Below are 21,321 nucleotides of genomic sequence, written 5' to 3'. Positions count from 1 at the left end.
AACTAAAAGGACTGCACAGCTTTCTAAAAATAACATATTTAAACTGACAGTTTGCTAAAGAAAAATGTTTATTTGGTTTTCATGCTATGCTGTTGCCATACTATAAAAAAATATGTATTAACATAAGGTTTGCTACCATTTATGTTTTTAAAATGCTTCAGCTACTCTGGTAATATCATAAACACACCCTAAATAACATTATGGAAATGTATTAGAATTGCAGTGACAAGCATACCAATGGCAATTCCGTTGTAATACAGTAGTGGTACTGCATTTGATAAAGTTATCTTCCATTAACTTCAGAGTATTGTAATCTTGTTTTTTCTTCGATCTCAAGAAGTATGCTAGGTGTTCGTTTACCATATATTATAAAATTATATTACTCAGCTACCTAATGGATCAAGAGGTTTGACAGATTTTATACTCAGGAGTTTCTTCTGGCTTTGTACATCGATGTCACAGACTATGAATCTCTCCCAAAGCACTACAGTAGATGTTCTTGATAAAGGTTTTATAATGTAATTTGATAATATGATCCATTTTGCACATTTAAAATATACTGAACTATATATATATATATTTTAATCAGGATGATATGAAATATTTTAAGCTTGTCTTTCTGCAGAAAAACTAAAAATAAATAAACTGTGTGGAATAATTATGTTGTTTGAGAATTTTCTACCACAAGTTATGGTTTTAATGATGTAACAAAGGGGTTTAAAGCCAAGAAAGACAGACTTGCTGAAAATGTTGTAACAAAGTACGGGGCAAGGTAATGGATGGGATATACATTCGGCCCCGATTTGTACAATTTAACCCTGGATTCTAAGAGAAATGTAGTTCAGTGTCCGTGGCCTACTGAACTACACTTCCCAGGTTGAAAGACAGGTTCTAATTGAACAAGTGCCAGATTTGATTAGGCACCTGTTGGCAATTAGCACAGGTATTTAAACTGGGCTGAAGCAACAAGGCAGGGCTTTTTTTGACAAGGCTCAGTCCTGCACACAGATCTGGCGTGCTGCTGAGGAAAGTATTGTTTTCGATTGTGATTCTCTTGTAGAAACAATTACACTAGGTTTATGACTCGGTAAACGTCTTAGCCGTCCGAGAACTCAGTTTAGCCTCTAACAAGTTTAGGTAGACCTCCATGAAGGAGGTAGGCATTTGTTTTGTTTGAATTTATTTTGTTTGAAAAAGTCATATGTATGTCAGTGTTTGAACAACCTGCTGAAACAAAGACTAATAATAAACATACGAGCACCGTCTCGTTCAACCAAACTTGCGTTGTCAAAGGAATCAATTATTTACACTAGAAGACCGTGGTTCGACAGGAAGTATGTGACAAAACTTCCCCCCACTTTGTCACAATGTCAAGAATATCATTCTCGTATACAGAAATCACTCCATTTTCCAACCTCTGGCAGCACGCATTTTAATGTGATAATCAGGTGCTTTGAGTAACTGAGACTGTATTTAGAGACATGAAGGAGAGTTCCAGATAATCGAGGTTTGGATAATCAAGTGTCAGCTGTATATGGAGGGGAACATTCAGAAATATAATGCTGTACTCTCCTCATCCCTGCACGTGATTTTCAGCTGAGGAATGTATATCACAATGATGTTTTCTCAACTAATTGCACAAATCTTGTGTGGTGAATATGAAAATAAACTGCAGAATGAATTTCCTTTTGCAAATTCATACAGCTATGTGTTCTTGGAATAGTCACAGCTAAGACACAGACATAAATCTTTCCACAGGCATGGACACAGTCTAATGTAGTTTAGTTCTTGACAGACAACACTGCTGATGTCATCTTTAAGTAATTTAATGGGTCCTCTTTAATATGAATGACAGATATATACTATATAAAAACACTATTGGAAAAGGAAACAGCAAAGCACCTAATGGCCTCATTTTTGTCCTCCTCACTTGCAGAGATCCGTGCACAGTTAGTGGAGCAGTTCAAATGCCTGGAGCAGCAGTCGGAGTCTCGAATCCAGCTCCTGCAGGACTTACAGGAGTTCTTCCGCAGGAAAGCAGAGATTCAGATGGAATATTCCAGGAGCCTGGATAAGCTGGCAGAGAGGTTCTCTTCCAAAATCCGCAGCTCCAGGGAGCATCACCAGTTCAAGTAAGTCAAAGCAGTGCAGCCTCTGCATTACCTTTTTAATCGATTTATACAGCACCTCCCTCAATGGCACTCGGGCAGATAGCACCACCCTCTCTGGCACTCGGGCAGACAGCACCACCCTCTCTGGCAGTCGGGTAGGCAGCACCACCCTCTCTGGCGCTGGAGATGGCACCGACTCCTTTCCTCGCCTTCCCTTATGTTTTGGGGCAGGCAGTTTGGTCTTCTCCAGCCTTTGGGCAGGCAGCTCCTCCTCTTCCTCTTGGAGGGGGCAGCATACCACCTTGCGCCCGAACTCCCTGTACATAAGACACCAATCTTGTTCTTCGAGGCCACCGAGGAGGTCCTCCAGTCCGCCAACCCACTGGGTTTGGGATGCTTTGGGGTTCCAGTAGATCCAATTATACATTTATTTAAAAATTATTATTATTATTATTAATATTATTATTTTTTAATGCAGTCCTGCTCAAGGGGCACTATCTCACTTCAGATAATTACAGCATTACCGAACACCACAAATTTCCATTAAATCATCTTCTAAGTATGTGTGTGTGTACATGCACCACCTACAGTAGAAGCTCTTTAGGTTATTCAATGTATGTATTTCAATGTACTCATAGAAAAGCAAACAGGCAGACATTGTCAATATAGTGCAATTAAATGGTGCAACTTGCATGTAAACAGCTTGTAAGTCTTTTTTATGACTGCATATAATTTATTACCTCCTTCAATAAACAATACTGTTAATCTCTACTAAAGATCAGACTGGGCTTCTTTTGTACACATAAGACTCCAAACTCTAACGAAAAAACAGAATAATATTCAAAAGTCCCAGCACATACAGATTTTATACTGCAGTACTGTAGGGTGAATTACATTGTGTTGAAATAGCCTGTGTTCAGTATACAAGGCTGTCCTATACATCAGGGCAGTATGTCTGCAAGACATTCACATATTCACTTTAAGTGACTTTAACTGGAGTTCTCAGATCAATGAACATTTGGGGTCATTTGTCAACAATGGATTTCTCTCTGAGCTTGTAAACAATATCCATGTCTGTGCCCTTTCTTCGTATTTCAGATCTGGTGTAGAAAACCAACAACACTATGCTGTCTTACTAAAACAACAGCTGCAATGCAGAGTCTATACAAAACAAAACAAACTTTAACTAGGAGATTCCTAATAGAGAACAGATTTTACTCGCTAGCCAAGAGACCCACAGTCTACTATAAATCTGTACAATATGTTCCACTCCTGCACTTATAAACACTTGGGCTGCTTTTAGTTGTCCAGAGTGTTGGAGATCTTTGAAGGCAGCAGGGATTTAAATGTATAATTGGCACAGCTGTTGGAGAATATGTGCTCTATGTTGGGACCCCAAACTGTACATACTGCGGGAAACAGCTTTCAGACATAGTTGTGTGCCAGCTCTGCTCAATGTAGCTCAACTCAACTTATTTGATAGGCAGAGCAGCGTTCTCCTCATTTGCCAGTTTAAACACAAATGGGTATTTGCGTAGAAGAGCATACAGGGCTACTGTACATTATCAAAGCTCTTTACTGAAATTAGTCATGAGCACATTATTCTGAGAAAGTTTTAAAAAAAAACTTATAAAGTTAACAAACCAGAAATAAACAAATCAGACATTTTCATTTGACCTCATTTTTCCTTACAGAAACAAATGCGCTACTGACAATTTGGAGTAAATAGCTTTGAGAGTCTAGCACATACAGTAGGAATAAACTTCTTAGCTCGTGCCTTACCTTTTATACAGGCAGCTTACTGTACATTAGATGTGGAAGCAAGAGTATTCTAAGAGAGAAATAGGGCGTGTTCATCTTTAAAATATTCTAACAGTATTTTTTAACCCCATTGGTACTGGTTTAATCTGTTTTTTACTATGTGGTTTGTACCCTGTTGCACAGAATGTTTAGAATCCAAGCCCTGGCATTAATAGCCAGCTCCTCATCCTCCCAGTCAGCTGAGAATTGAATCTATCAAATACGGGAGGTGGTCAACTTGTAAGATGTCTTGTATAGTACTGTGATGTCGATTTCTTAACAGCTTCAGTAATTAGACATAACTAGACATTACACATGTCTATTTAGCTGGATTTGCATAAAGCAACTGGTTTTGATCAGCAGGATTTATTTCTGCTGTTTGCTGAATTCTTGTTGAACTTGCACATGACCACATCATTATTCTGAGGGAAAATGAGTTATTGGAGCTTGGTTGTGACAGGCCCTATACGTTTTGCTGTTTGCTAGGGAGGAAGAGCATGACTCATATTTCAGAGTATGTTTTATTCATGAATGATTAGTGATCATTATCATGATTTTTAAGAAATACTACTGAACAACTAGCGCTTTATTCGCTTCACTGTGATCTATGAAACAGCTGCAGTCAGGTAGACAGGAGGAAATGGTTCCCCAGCTCCATGACTGTTATCATTTTAGATTCAATCTGTTAATAAAATTTTAGTTTTTCTTTTCTTGGAGTCTGATGTACTGTAATACATTTATTGTACCATTTCCCAGTCTTACCTTATGAGAATCAGTTAGACTTTAACTGTACTTAGCCTATGAGATTTCTTTACTAAGCCTGTAGTTATGCAGGAAGTGAACATTGTAAATAATAATTCTGTGTGAAATTTGAATGAATGGAATAAGACATTGTGACAGAGAGCGAATGAATCCGAGTCAACAATCTCCCTCCTGACCTGTGAGGGCACGGTATAACAGGAACAGTGCCCCGGACTGGATGGTTTGACAGTTCATATCAGGGTTAGTCGGAAGTTGGCCATCCAAAAAGGTGACGAAACCACAATACTAGAAGTCAGCGCCTTACTGCGGTAGGCGATGTGTCAGTCATGGATTGGAGGAAACGTGATTGCACTCTCTACCAATGGGGGCGTGACTGAAGGTATATCAGGGTGTGTGGCCGAGCGATCTGTTCCTTTGTTATGATTATGAGCGGACCTGTAAAAGGAGTAAAGAGATAAGATAACCGTGAGTGCTGTATTTTGTTTGTGTTTATAACTGTTTATTTGTAATTATTATCCGGCTAAACGCCTGGGAGCTGTCGCTGTCAAGCCAGCATTAAAACCTGGATTACAACTACTGCACCAAGTCACTAATCACTGTGTAATCACCACCAGCACGGGAGTCCAATTCACCGTGCAAACTACACATTGCTGTATAGCTGCCAGCGCTATTATTGAACGGTGCAAAACTGGGAAAAAGAAAAATAAAAGAACTGTCTGCACCGTGAACTCTGTCTGTGTGTTATTGTTGGAGCATTGCATCACCTCTACAGCTGCACACTACAAACCACTTTGCCACAGACATGTAGATTTAGTTACAGCTGTGTCCCCAGGGTTGAGGTACAGCTTTCTGCATCAAAACCTCCCTCAACTGCTCCCCAAGAGAATTTGGGGAATCTGACTAGTATCTAGGGCTGTTTCGAAAACAAATCTGGTCTAGCTTTTCCTTGTATGACTTAGGTTCCTCTTTTTAGTTTTTTTTCACCATTATTTTTAAAGAACTGGGCCACTCTTGTGCTACAATCAGAGCCAGTAATACAAAATGAACAGAAATAAACAAGAACAAAATGTGCTACCAGCACCAGCATGGAAAGATAAAAACAGAAGTTTTGTTCTTGTGAAAGCTGTCTTTGTTCCATACATTTAATGACTCTTATTTACTCATCTGACAAACCAAATTAAAGGAATTTCTTTGCCAGAATGGGACCAGAAAAGCAATTAACTACTGTAGATGTCAAAGTCTTAACCAGCTTTATCAAAGGGGAAAACGAAAGAGCCAAGCCAGACTAGAAACAGAATTTAGGACTCACAAAACCAGAACCCCCAAATTATTACAAAACAGATGGGTCTCAGTGTTATATATAACAACAAAAAAAAACAAACAAAAAAAACAGTACTGTACTTAGTATTAGCATCAATAAGTGTGGATTCAAGTGTTTTTTTTTAGAAATACAGTTGAATAATTGAGTCAGTTTTAATTCTTTCATGTTATGGATTTAAAAGTTAAATAAGTCCCAACACCTAGTTCATGAATATTGTTTTTAGTTATTTTATTCTTTTAGAGTATATTAAGGTATAAAACAGTCATTTTCTCCAATTGTTATACAGAAGAGAAATAGCACTGTCACGTCACTGGTATTAATAAACTGAATTACAGATTGCATAGCTCTTCAGTTAGATATAGGAAAATGGAACTCGTTACAGGGACCATATTTTCTTTTGTTCCCAGGCAGCTCTAACCATGAGGTCAGGCACAGCTCAGCCGCTGTATTGCTATTAATACACTTCAAGCCTTTTTTTGCAGAGAGTCTGTGTTTGAGGACAAATTCAGTAATCTGTTTTGTTTTTACATTGTACATTGAAGAAGCGTGCAGATGCAGGAGCTTTGTTTCTTTTTGACAGAATACACTGTCACAGTACAGTTTACAGGGCATACAGTATAGTGTGCAGCATTAAAAGCTTCTACAGTAAATGCAAGTTCTTAATGTCAAGACTGCCCTGATTGGCTATAGGCTTCTCTCTGTCTTTGCCTTCTTAGTTTTTAACATTTGCATTCTCCGCCATGCAGTTTGGTACAGTCAAAGTCAGCACTACCTTTAAAGTGACCACAAATTAAACACATTGAACAAATCCTGAACAATTGCAGATTTTAGATTAAGGAGATATATTATCTGTATCATACTGTTTTTGCATTCCTTAGTGAAACAAATACATTCTTCTGGTTAAAAAAAAGAACAAAAAAAAACATGAAGTGGTAAAGAGATAATTATCCATTGGTTTGTTGAACAATTCTTTTTTTTTTGTTTTGGTATTCGGTTACTGTTTAAGTACACAGCATGTTTGGAATTTTTCAAAAACAATACATTGCAAATGTTGTTTACTAAACCTATTATACTTTCTGGATGGTTTTTTTTTTTTTTTAAATAGACTTTAAATGGTTGGAATATTTATTCTCAATCGATGGCACACAGTTAATTGCTTTAGCATTTAATGCACTCAAGGCTTCAGAATGTATTCAAATTAGGAATTTAACAACACAGTATTAAGGACAAACCTTGCTCACCATATTATTGTTCACTAGTTATTAACACGGCTGAATGAATATGCAAATATATAGCTTCTATAATGGCTCCTACCAGAATGTAATGAATTATTTATAGGCTCCACAAGTAGCTGGAGATATTGACTGGCTGATGGAAATCTGCATGTTCCTATTAAAATTTTAATAGCTGATTTGACTTTACATAGACTGCTGATTAACGTACAGAACAGAGAACCTCAAGTCTTATAATCGGGGGAGGGTGTACGATTATCTTGTGATTACCAGCCTCTCATCTTGTTAGAACAAGTCGCAATATTATTTCTCTGAGGAAAAAAGGTATGGTTCATTAGTGGTACAGCATCATCAGTCAAAACTCAGGAAGGTTTTTAACACATATATCTTTTCATTTTTACTGCAGTAGGTATGCAGTTGAAGTTATTATTTAAGTGTGTATTTGCTGCTTGTCAACATTTTTGATGCAAGGGAATCTAGAAGTTGGATACTATGCTCTTATACAGACACTCACTAGTGCTGAATTTAGAGATACTAAAAGATACTTAAATTCAATGACAAGCATTTTGACTAGAAGTCTTTTTCAAGGCATGAAAAACACAAATGACTGTAAACCAGAAATGTTGTCTAGTCTGATGCAGTGTTACATAGTAAATTCACCGCCTTGTAGCTCAAGCTATTTATTTTGTGTTGAGTTTGTTTGTGTTATATGTCTTTTTATAGAGTGGTTGTTTGACACTGGAGGAAATCACAGTTTCTAATCAGTGGATATATTCGTTAAGATAACACACATGGCGCTAAATGCATCTACCGGTACACTAATGCTTTATAAATACTCCACATGCCATTAACCTTCTGATACCCCAACTATCCACCTGACAGTCCAAAGACATTCCCATCTGGGGTCAGGAAGTGACCTGGTTGCTTTTTCTCTCCATCATGTTCCGAGGACCATTCATCTGGCACAAATGAGCTCCTAGTGATTCATTCTCACATCAGACATGCCGGAGGGATAGGGAGAGAGACTAGCAGGGATGCTAACCTGACGCAACATATGCTTGAAAGATGCATTAGCTGAAATCTAAAGGAGAATTTCTGTGTTTTTCAGCTGAGACAATCCTTACTCAAAGAGCTTTCTTTTTCACTGTCTGATCATCGACTATGTCCTTCATTGTAACAAGTTCAAAAGAGATAAATGCGAAGGAGAACTCTAGAAATTGAACCTTTTTAATCTTATCTGCTGGCTGCTAACAGAGCTTGTGGAAATGAAAGCTTCAGGGCAGGGGGATTGGAAATCTATAAGTAGACACTGCAGAAGTGACATGCGTCACTCGGATAAGGATGTTAGTGAGGTGCCTCATATTCAGCACCACGACCCATCTTTCAAAAGACCTTGTGTTCTCTCTGCTCACGTTTCTTTGAGAATACAAGCGCACAGAATCGCACAAAGTTGGAATGTCTCAGTGGTTTGGCAAGGCTAAACTGCTTGAGGATCTCAGTGAGCATAACATATTTATAAGGCTGTGTGCTACATTCATTATACACACTAGAGAATGTATATGGAGGTTAAACAGAGCATAAGAGGAATGTAACTGACTGGCATGGATTCTGAGTTGTGTTTCAGGTTATTAGGCAAAATGTTATATGCTGCATCCATTCAATATTCAGTGTTTATGAACTGACCGGTGGGCATGAATATATTTTAAGAATGTGTACAAGCTATTTCACGAGCTGAAAGGTTGATTTAAATTTTAAAAATTGAGATATATGACAATCAACAGTCCAAAGCATCTTTGACCATTGTTCCATAGTCCAATTTCTGTGTTCTTGTGCATATTTTAGCCTTTTAGTCTTGTTCCCCTTACTTAACAGAGATATTCTTACTGCAACACATCCTTTAAGTCCTGATTTCAAGAGTGACCTTCGTACTGTTGATTTGATGGACAACAACACCTCTGCCTTCTGCCAGTTCTGTTGTCAATTCAACGCTTGTCTTCTTTCTATTCCTTAAGGATATTATCTTCAAGTATTGCTCATCCTTGTTAGACAGTGTTTTGGGTCTTCCAGTCTTGGGTTTGTCAATTACAGATGATGTTTATCTGTACTTGTTGATTATGCTTCGGATACCACACCTTGAAAATCAAGTGATGTGAGCTACTTCACTCAATGTTTTTCCTTCTTTTTGCAAGTCAAGGTTGTTATAACAGTAGAAAACACTAGTGGAGGGTTTGAGTAAATGCAACATGTATAAGACTTGCACAGCAGTGTACATGACCACAAAATAGAGCATGTTTGGATTTATATGAATGAAAGTTCGAGATGGTGCAGACAAAATCTTTAAATTCAAGACAGTTTGGTCTCTTAAATGTCTGGTCTGTCTCTCAGCACAGTTTAAAGGAGACTTGATTATGAATAATGATACAGAAAATTGAAAGGTCTGTTTGTATCAGATCCAGTGTGACAAGGAAAACTGAAATGAAGCTGACAGTTACAAACATAGCCCTGTTTATAAATAGCATATTACAGTATGTACAGTTTAGTAGCTGACTTTGGTGAGGCTTTGATAAGATGGCAATATTACATTATTAAAAAGAAATTATTCCCATCACATCTATTCCATCTAAAGCTGTATCCATAGGGCTCCACTTTGAAGCACGTGAAAGGCAGAGAGGATTATTGCCATTTTAACGGTACGGGGGACTACTGAGAATAATGATTCAATTGCAAGTTGTTTCTTGCTACTATTGTGCCATTACATGTGTTTTATTCCACACAGATGGGCCAGTAGTGTATTATAGAACATGTTACTTTTACTACTATTGCAAAATTTTCTGGAAATGTAGCAAGTATGGTTTCTCGAAGACTGTTCTAACTGCATAGAAATTTGAGAAGTGGTCTGCATCCATCGGGTGAGAAACTGTAGCCGGTTTCATTATTGTGTGGCTATCCAAAATATGTATAGAACTACTCCCTTGTGACTTAAAAACTCAACATATTTTTTTTCTTGAACTTCAACTGCACTCCACAGTTGACAAGTTTACATATGTTGCTTTTCTTGTCAGGCCCTTATCGGCTGTAATTATTTTGGAAGACGTACCCAAGGGTTTGCATTGTGTTTCTTATGAAGACTTCCACCAGTAGTACCTATCATAAATATTGTCATTCACCCCTTCCCTCAAACACATAGAAATGAAGAAAAGGTCAGTAGCTGACCTTGACTTCTGTTTGGATTTCAGTTCATTAGAATGATGCCTGCCCTAGCAAACTCCCAAACCAGGAACATGCATATGCGCACAGTGGAAAACTTTTTTGAACCCTTTCTGTGGTATGTGTATAGAAGTCTAAACTTATTGTAAACCACTTGTATCTTGTGTTGATAACCAGAAAGGTACTGCTTTTTGATTAATTGAGTTTACAGTTAATTTTTCAATTGTTTTAGAGGTTTGTTTTTATTAACACTGTTTAAGCTTTAAAACTGTCCATCAACTTTTGTGAATAATAATACTACTATGAAATATACCATACCTCTGGTGTGGTGGGGCATTAAGTGAAGCAGTGCATTGTTGTAAGATTTTTTACATGCCTCTTAACCAATCAGAGGGCTCGATTTGCCCAAGCCATGTTATACAATTTGATATATTGCACCCACGTACAGAAGCCTATACATCCACATTTTGCAAAAAAAATCCATCTAAAACCAATCGAGATGCAACAGTCTCTCATTTCATCTGTCAGAGGGAAAATGGCAGTGCTGTAATGTTAAAATACATTTCTAATAGACTCTGACACTGAGGTTGTGATATGTGTCTGGAATTGTAGTTGTTAAAATAGGGTAAAAGGAATCTGAGTTAATGGAGTTCAGTAGCATCCCTGCTAGATACCAATTTAATTAGAAATGATTGCCATTTCCACTCTGATTAAAGGTAGGATATTTTTAAAGCTCCCTCTTCTTCCTATGGTTTAATTACTGTGATAAACATTTGTGACTTTAATTGATTTTTTCTAAAGAACCCGATTGATGTAAAATTTGCTAACCTTCTAATGATTACGATAGAAATGAGGAAAGACTAGTAAAAGCTGCAGACATACAGTTAAAAATGTGGTCCTCGGTTATTAAGATCATGACCCTAAAGCAATTGTGCAATCAATAAAATCTCAGACATCATCTCCATACAGGAAATTGAGAATGCCTTATCTGTAGTATTATTCCATTTAACTTACTGTCCCCTCGCAACATTTTCAGACGTTTTAGTTTATTGTTTTTAATTTTCTTTTTTTAATGATCTTACCACTTTTTTAGTGCTTTGCATGTAAGCTAGACTCTCAGTCATCCAAGAAACCCTCGTAAAAAAAGATCGTGGTAATTTTTTGTATTAATTGAAAAAAACAGATGTGAACTGGATGGATGTCTTTGACACAAGCCTGTTTGTTACTGAATTTGGAACATAAATAGGGAGCCAATGTACAATATTGTAGCATTTTAATCAACCCCCATAGATTTGTAGATAATCTCTTCCTCCTGCTAGTGGTATATGAAATTTGTAGACACCCCCTTTATAGGCAGAATGGTTCCAAGGTGTACCTACACCCATCTCACAGTTTAAATACCGAACATTCAAAATTGCCATAATCTCAGACCTTAGTGAAGTCATTAAAGAAATTAAACTGACTATGCTACCAATTTACTGCACTTTCACTACAGTTCATTAATACCATGATGTCCAGTGACTACAAGAATAATATTGCTTCTGCAAGAGAGGCATTACAGCAGGACACATTACAACACACAGTAATAAAAATACATACTACAATGGACTTTTATAATGATCCGTGCAGTATTGTGGTACTGTTTTGCATCATATCATGACTTTAGTGTGTCGTTCTTATGTTCCAGAAAAGACCAACACCTCCTGTCACCTGTGAACTGCTGGTACCTGGTTCTGAATCAGACGAGGAGAGAGAGTCGTGACCATGCCACTCTCAACGATATCTACATGAACAATGTGATCGTTCGACTGTCCCAGATCAACGAGGATGTTATCAGGCTGTTCAAGAAGGTAACCTGTGTTTGTCTATCTTTTAATTCTCTTTGCTACCCAAATAACATCATCTTGTGCGAAATGTAATCTGCTGAAACATAATTGGCCATTGGCGACATAGACCAGAATACCAATACAATAGCAGAGCCTAGAGGTTCTTTATATTATAAATGTGACAGCTTGTCACATCCTGATTCACACAAACCAACCGGTAAGAACCTTTGTAAGAAAATTTAATTTTCATAAAAACATATTATCAACGGGACTCCCCCCTGCCACGCAGTCAAAAAGAAAATAAAGCCAGCATGTTGCCGAGATTTCTGAGGTCTTAGAAAAACATTGCTTGGTGTTTTCACCTGACTAGGTTTCCTGTGGGTGACTGTTTTACGCTGCCTTTTTTCCCCTCCTTTAGCCTGCTTTCCCGTCTGTGCCAGCAACGCCCAAGTGTTTAACTGGCATGAATTACTAATGTTTGCCGTCTCAAACAATTCTAAACAAATCAGACATGGTCACTATGTTCCTAAACCAGCATAACACAGTTTAGGTCAAATGCGCAGTTCAAGTTAGATTGTGTCTTGCTATTAAGCAGCTGAGTGCTCTGAGCTGGCTTTAATGCCTATAACATTAAATAAAGAGCATGATGATAGATTTTCACAGTTCCACAAATTGCCTTCCATGTAATGCTCCCACACCATATCTATTGTAATTCATCTGGTAGTATAGCCACCGACTAGCTCAAGCAGCACATTTAAAGTGTATCTATAAATATGTGAAGTGCCAGGGCTTCTGTCTGGTATTCCTGTCATAGCAAATATAGGTGACGTGATTATTGGGTTTGCAATTATTTACAATATGTATAATATGTATAGTAAGTCTGTCTGTTGATTATGGCTGCACCCTCCTCTGTTGCTTAAAACATTTACAATATTGTGCATTTGTTTTTTGTTAAAAGGACATTGAACTTTAGTTGTAATGTTGTGATAAATGATCTTACTCAATTCATACATTTTACATAACTCATAATCACTGTCTTAGCTCAAGGTCTCACATGAATATACATGCCTTGCGGTTCAATGAGCCAGCCTTGTTAAATCATTTAAAATAAATAAATGCTTCCTGAGTTCCTACACATAACGATAAAGAACTGAATGTAAGGCATTGGGCTGGACATGCAGTGAGTCACAAGAGGACGGTGTGCTGTCACTAGGTGGACCCTTTGGTTTAGCAAACCTCAAACATCTGGCCTACAGTTTGAGAAGAGGTGACTAATTATTCCTCACACGAGGCGCAGTGAACATGTGAAGAATGGAGTGGTGAAGTAGAACTGGATTAACACTTGGTAAAAGCTGAGAATGAAATACAATACAATACAATATACAGACGTGCTCAAATTTGTTGGTACCCCTCCACAAAAAACGAAGAATGCACAATTTTCTCTGAAATAACTTAAAACTGACAAAAGTAATTGGCATCCACCATTGTTTATTCCATATTTTAATTTTTTATTCAACATAATATTGTAAATAAGAAAACAAATGAAAATGGCATGGACAAAAATGATGGGACCGCTAACCTAATATTTTGTTGCACAACTTTTAGAGGCAATCACTGCAATCAAACGTTTTCTCTAGCTCTCAATGAGACTTCTGCACCTATTAACAGGTAGTTTGGCCCACTCTTCCTGAGCAAACCGCTCCAGCTGTCTCAGGTTTGATGGGTGCCTTCTCCAGACTGCAAGTTTCAGCTCTTTCCATAGATGTTCGATAGGATTCAGATCAGGACTCATAGAAGGCCACTTCAGAATAGTCCAATGTTTTGTTCTTATCCATTCTTGGGTGCTTTTAGCTGTGTGTTTTGGGTCATTATCCTGTTGGAGGACCCATGACCTGTGACTGAGACAGAGCTTTCTGACACTGGGCAGTACGTTTCGCTCCAGAATGCCTTGATAGTCTTGAGATTTCATTGTGCCCTGCACAGATTCAAGGCACCCTGTGCCAGGCGCAGCAAAGCAGCCCCAAAACATAACCGAGCCTCCTCCATGTTTCACTGTAGGTATGGTGTTCTTTTCTTTGAAAGCTTCATTTTTTCGTCTGTGAACATAGAGCTGATGTGACTTGCCAAAAAGCTCCAGTTTTGACTCATCTGTCCAAAGGACATTCTCCCAGAAGGATTGTGGCTTGTCAATATGCATTTTAGCAAATTCCAGTCTGGCTTTTTTATGTTTTTCTTTCAAAAGTGGAGTCCTCCTGGGTCTTCTTCCATGGAGCCCACTTTCGCTCAAAAAGCGACAGATGGTGCGATCAGAAACTGACGTACCTTCACCTTGGAGTTCAGTTTGTATCTCTTTGGCAGTTATTCTTGGTTCTTTTTCTACCATTCACACTATCCTTCTGTTCACTCTGGGGTCGATTTTCCTCTTGCGGCCGCACCCAGGGAGGTTGGCTAAAGTTCCATGGACCTTAAACTGTTGTCACAGGAACATCAAGCTGCTTGGAGATGGTCTTGTAGCCTTTACCTTTACCATGCTTGTCTATTATTTTCTTTCTGATCTCCTCAGACAACTCTCTCCTTTGCTTTCTCTGGTCCATGTTCAGTGTGGTGCACACAATGATACCAAACAGCACAGTGGCTACTTTTCTCCATTTAAATAGGCTGAATGACTGATTACAAGATTGGAGACATGTATGATACTAACTAAAGAAACTAATTAGTTTGAAATATCACTATAATCCAATTATTTATTATCTTTTCTAAGGGGTACCAACAAATGTGTCCAAGCCATTTTAGAATATCTTTGTAGAATAAGCAATAATTCATCTCTTTTCACAGCTTCTTTGCTTTATTCTATGACATACCAGAGGCCTGCAAGTATACATGATAAAATAGCTTTTAATTTCATCACTTTTCAGGAGGAATGAAGAATTATTTCAATGAGCTGTAAGGGTACCAACAAATTTGAGCACGTCTGTAGCAATACAGCAATGCAATTTGACATTATGGCATTTTTAATTTTAATCTGCAGTACTCTAGCCCAGAAACCAACAGCAAAAGTGCTAAACAAACAGTGAGGCAATTACAACATAAACGTATAAACAACATAAGACCAAATAGACTTCCAACCATAACTTCAGAACTGTTCAACATGAGACCTGACATTAGATTCATACAAAAGCTTGGTCTGAATGGTACAATTGAATAGATGTACCAATTGTATTGCAACAGTATGAAGCATTACTACTACTACAGTAACGTATCAGTGCCTTTGTGCAACTATATCAGGCTACGGTTCAAAATTGGTAATGCCTTGGTCTGCTAAAATGGTTCTGCTAATATTTATTCAGGGTAATATGCTTGTTGTATCTATTGGTATGTAAAGAGCACAACATTTTGTTTTTTTGGGGGAGAGTGGCACATGAGTATATTATTGTATAAAGCACAGCTAATGATCCTCTCTGTGTAATAAATTAACTCAAAATGTTAAAGACAGTCAGTAGCAGTAGAGGAAGGCTTCTCTCAGTGCATTCTGTCAAATATTTTGCCAGAGAGAGAGAGAGAGAGAGAGAGAGAGAGAGAGGGAGGAAGGAAGGAAGCCTGCTAGGAGTGTTTTGCCGCATTTGTCCTCCAGCTGTATGTTCAGAATCCTGAGGGCCCAAAATTGAGCTGGAAAGCAGGAGAGAACCACAGTGTTTTATTCCATACAATGTGGGTTTATAGAAATCAGCTTAGCACTTTTGCTGGGCCTCATCCTATAGGCGAGATCTCATTACTTGATTGGGATTGATGTAGCAGAAGATAAAGGGAAGTCTTTTCCAGCTTTTTCAAGTCTCTCTGGTTGTGTTTTCTGGACAACAGCAGATAATTTAAAAAAAAAGCAAGTTGGAGACTTGCATATATTTTTATTGTCCTTTTGTCATTTTATCTCTTGCTAGTTAATATTGTATATCAGAAAACTGTCTTAGTGCAAGCTCTAATTAATGTAGATATTGTTAAACATGGTAAATAACAAGCAAATAATGTGCAATAGATATCCACCGTGCACATCATTGTAAGAAATACAAATGTAACATGCCTTTTAAAAATACATTTTAATGATAAATAGTGGGTTTTCGTAGGTTTGGTGATCTGCATTATTCCCCTATGCTCTGTTCTAATCCATGTTCAGATTCTCTAAATGGGTTTGTTTGTAAGTCTTCCACTTCCACTCTCTCTCTCGCTAAAACCTTCCTGGGTGCTCCCCAGCTACAAGACAACAATTAGCTTCCCAACTGCATAATGACTATATAATGTGTATGAACTCAGGTATAACCACAGCTACTGAAACTTTCCAAACTCATCATTGGTATTAATAATATCAAACCAGAACAACAGTACCGTGGCAAAAATCAGGGAGTATTGGAATACCACTCATATTGTTAGACAAGAAAATAAAGCAAAATGACAAGTTTGTGAGTTTGGGGATTTCCTATCTAACCAACACCCATACTTTTTGTTCAACCTTTTTATTTTTAGAAGTCTTTCAAGGCAGTGTTTAACAAGGTAAAAGAGAAGTGGAGCCTTGCCTCATATCTGTATTTAATTACAACCTTCCGTAAATAATATATACATGCTTTTCTCTCAGGAACTTAGTATACCTTTTAAATACAATTAATGATGCTTGCAAGTAAGGAGGTTAAATTACACAGATTAGTGAAGTTAAATGAAAAGCAGAGGCAATGTGCCATATTGTATTGGTTTCTGAAGCCAGCTACTTTGAATTAAAACAACACTGTGACTTTGGCAGCACTAAATGTTTACAATCATACTGTTACACAAACTAAATAAACGTGGCTGCACTGCACTTTTACATATCACTGTATTACATAAAGTTACGACCTACTGGTTTGAATAGAATCCTAGTGATAATATACTGCAATTGTACCTTACTTTCCATATACACTCATTGGCAGATTAATTAGCACCCCTCATTTACTCTAGGTGTCTTGCAGGACTGTTGTCCATTCTTGCAGGAGAATGGTCCTAGGTCAATGAAGGAAGTAAAGGTTTCATGAATGAAGTGTTCATATTCATCCCACAGATTTATTTGGATTGAGATCCAGGGATTGGAGTCTGTACAATGGTCGTGTTTTTACCCTGAAAGGCATTAGGGTAGACTTTTAGCATTGTGTTGTGCAGTTCATTGCTTCTAGTGCTGTGGTTTCTGCTTTGCAGAGATGGCAAGCATTTGAAAACCAACAGGCCTTATTGGGTTTATTTATTGATGTACAGTGGTTATGAAGTTATTTATGTTATCTAATTGGATAGAGAACTGTTACAAAAGGAGGCATGATGAATAATAGTGATGGTGTGTGGTGAATAAGGGGCTGGAAACACAATTTTGACCATAGGCCTGCTGGTACTGTAATAACTGCTGTTTTCTTTTGGGGTTGATTAAAGTGTGTTGCTATGGGCTTACATGTGCACAGCACTATGAAAAGCAAGCTTCTGTTTTTTAAGAAGATATTTTTGCTTTCAAACGCTTTGTGTTTTAATGGTATGCAAAGACTGAACATCCCTTTATTCTGTTTTCAGAGCAAAGAAATTGGGCTGCAGATGCATGAGGAGCTGTGGAAGGTCACAAATGAACTCTACACTGTGAGTATCATTAAGTCAGTTAGAAATCTATTATCTGCAGGTCTGACAGATAATTTGACATTTGAAATACAGCAAACACATTATAGAGACAAGGCCTTGCTCTGGATAATGTGCCTAGTTCTGCCAATGGCATTGCAGCCTGGGGGTAGCAGGGCCCTGTAATCTATCAAATAATATCCTTGATGATGGTGTCAGGTATCTGTGTTTTTCTTTCAGTTATTTTATAAAAAGATGTGGATAACACAAGTGAAGGTTCAAAATGAATTAAGAAAACGATATGTGTATTTGGAACTCGATTTTACAGTTACACTTACCAAGCCCTGCCCACTATCCAACAATGAACACACTTGACTCCACAGGACTGAAGTAGCCTAATAATCAGGCACAAAGACCTGGCTACTATGGTTAAGCCAAACCACGCCTCCATCCTGGTAAATCCCAAGAGTGTTGTGAATGTATTTGAAATTCTCGTTTTTGTAATCTTGCAGATATTTCATCATTTCATTCTCTCAGGTAAACTTCACAGACCATGCATACCAAGTAAACAACACTATCCAAATGTAATGCGGTTTGTGTTCGTTGGTGGCAATCCCATGGTTAATAGAGCCACACTTGAGAAATGTGTCTTGACAAAAATGCTTAATAAGCCTTAAAACTCAGCAATCTCCTTCTGTGACCGAGGAAATGTGAAGGGCAAACCAGGCAGAGGTTTCTCTCTAAAAAGTCCTCACTGATGAAGAAGCTGTGCTGGTTCTGGCCAAATTTCAAGCCTCTGCAGCATTTCCATTTACCCCAAGAGTGAACCACCACTAAAGGAGATTACTGATTCAGGGAATGTCATCAGCACAAGGCACTTCTTCACTTGCTTTGCAGAGGGCACAACTTGCATTAAATATTTTCTGAGTGAGTGTGGTTGGTCTCTGCAAAGTCTCTCATTTTCAACGTGTTTAGACACACTGCAAAAACATTCACTGTGTCTGGGAACAGAGGAGTTTACTCAATGGTGGTCAATCTGAAATGAAAAAGCGTGAATTATTATGACTCATCCGCCCACACTCGCACAGCTTTCACGGTTTCCAGTTTATACTCCTACCTTTTTATTTTTAGAAACAAACTACCTACAGTATGTTCATAAAATTTATCATTTTACCTCATACAATAGAGTTGCATTTAAATTGAGAGATGCCTGGAACAGTTTATTTAGTATTGCACTCTTCACTGTGATTAAATGACCTACTTTAGCACTGTAGAAAATGGTAAATATCTGTTTCTATGAGCATTTCGCAGAATGCATTTTAAAGTGTCATTTCATGAGACGCAACAACTTGTTTGTTGTGAGCAGGAACATGTTTATGGAGCTGCTGATTGAGCAGACCGAGCTGTTTGGCCGAACAAGAGGAACACGTTCCAAAAAAGGAGTGTGGAAAAGTTCTCCAAATCAGATCAGGTCTGTCCAGTCAGTTTGGTCACATGAACGGCAGGTTTTCATGCTTGCCTCATGCTCTATTTCCTGTTGGTCCCCATGCTACAGTATTAACATTATGAAGCAGTGAGTGACAGTCACAGAAGATCACCATTTAATGATTAATGTTACCTGGGATGTATTTACATCACAGGTACAAAGACTAACGTGGGCTATTCTATTATTTCAAGGGGACATAATAAAATATTAGGTCTTTGCATAGTATACTTTTTACTAGGGGGTTTAGCTGATTAAAAAAATTAAACACATAACTGCATCTTTGAGATGGTACATGCTTTTAAATTTAGGTTTCTATTCAACTTCTTAAAAGAATAGGTCACTAAGAGAACCACCGTTGTGTTTATCATTAACTTTAATCGTAGCTTGAATTTCTACAGTTACATTATTAGAGAATCAATCTGCTTATTTTCATCTCAAAATACACTTATAAATTATTCATGCCAAAAAGATTTAGTATCTGCCTATCTTGGCATAAGAGTGATTGTTTTATGTGATGTAAAAAGTGATCTGCATGTTATGCTGAAACAATGTTGAATAAAATATCTATATAATTTAATAAGCTTTTTATAGATGTGTACAATATTAGCAGCATAATGTACAAGTGGCGATATTGGTCACTTTTTGTGTTGTACTGTAGAATAAATGCAGAGGTGCTCAGTATTTTCACTAGTCTATGTAAGATTTATTTTAGACACTTATCTCTAGCTACAAATACATCTGAAGATTGACTGCAAAATGCCTGCATGTTTGAGATAACACATATGTTGTTCAGGGTACTTTTACCACCTCAAACCACAGACTTCAAACACAAACAAAGAAAAACCTTTGCATTGGTAGCTTAGAAAGCCATGCAGGCCTGCTATGTGCCATTAACTTACAAAGTGCTTCATACTGAGAAGTGATTAGAGTGACTAAGGCAAGGTACATTTCCGCTACCCTTATTCTTCTTGCAAATCAGTTTCCTGCCCTTTGCATTGCAGCAGTGTGCTTGAGTGTTGCTAGGTTACCCCTATGCTTGCCTTCTGAGAAGTTTGACAGAATGAGAGTACCCTTCCACAGTAGGTTTCATTATCACAATACACTGTAACAGCGTTACCAAAACTTAGCGTCAAGAAACCACAAACTTGTGAATGTATTTTGTTCATAGTTAATGCATTGACACATCCGTGGGAATTGTTTTTTTCTCTTAAGAGGATGTTTGACGAATGTTTGCATTTGCGTTATGAAACGGAGACGTACAATTTGGTCTCATGTTTTTGCAATATCAAATAAGGCCTGCAGTCTGCAATCCAACATGCAACAGGGCATTTAATAAAGGTCTAAGAAGAGCTCTAACATTTTGAAATTAGATGGATGGCTAGCAAAGGCGTTCTTTGTGTGTGGTTATGGGTTATGGGTTTGTAGCACACAAAATTTGTTTTTAGTTTAATCGAATCAAAACATGACAGCGTGTCAGCTATTGACTTTGCCATACAGAAACATATAACACAAGCCTCAGCAAACTTTTTTTGTTTTTCAAATAAATAAAACTACAACAATGCACAAAGGGGGGTCGTTGTAAAAGAAAGTAACACTGCAAACATATCATTACTGTTAGATGTTGGTTCTGGGCCCTTGATAGTGGATGGGAAATACTAGTTAATACATAGTGCTAATGGTAAAAACTGCTCTAAACTACTAAACTTTAGTGTAGGATTTTAAAATGTAATATGAGATTCATTTATTTTTCTCTAAATGTTGGTAAAAGTGAAAGCCTTTGTGGGCAGTGATCTCTGCTGGGTGTAGCCCAGGCCTGTGTGCCCAGAGGAAACCTGGGGCGGAATGCATTCCATCAATTCCTGACTGTTGCATGTGAGGCATGATATTGTTTACCACTGAACCATAAATCCCTTTGTATAAACTGTTATTCAGCAGGGAAGGCTGTGTCAGGAAGGGCATCATT

General features: G+C 37.8%; 1 protein-coding gene across 3 annotated transcripts in view; it reads left to right on the top strand.

The window, feature by feature from the left end:
* Positions 1 to 21,321, top strand: part of LOC117414048 (SLIT-ROBO Rho GTPase-activating protein 3) — an 85,393-nt gene that overhangs the window by 29,980 nt on the left and 34,092 nt on the right. For all 3 annotated transcript variants that reach the window (XM_058999595.1, XM_058999594.1, XM_058999596.1), the window contains exons 2-4: positions 1,937 to 2,132; positions 12,121 to 12,283; positions 17,834 to 17,896. In XM_058999595.1, the coding sequence (XP_058855578.1) occupies positions 1,937 to 2,132; positions 12,121 to 12,283; positions 17,834 to 17,896 (422 nt within the window). The remainder of the gene's footprint in view (positions 1 to 1,936; positions 2,133 to 12,120; positions 12,284 to 17,833; positions 17,897 to 21,321) is intronic.

The sequence above is a fragment of the Acipenser ruthenus genome, chromosome 25, assembly GCF_902713425.1.
Source record: "Acipenser ruthenus chromosome 25, fAciRut3.2 maternal haplotype, whole genome shotgun sequence".
Classification (NCBI taxonomy): domain Eukaryota; kingdom Metazoa; phylum Chordata; class Actinopteri; order Acipenseriformes; family Acipenseridae; genus Acipenser; species Acipenser ruthenus.
This window is presented reverse-complemented; position numbering and strand designations above follow the sequence as displayed.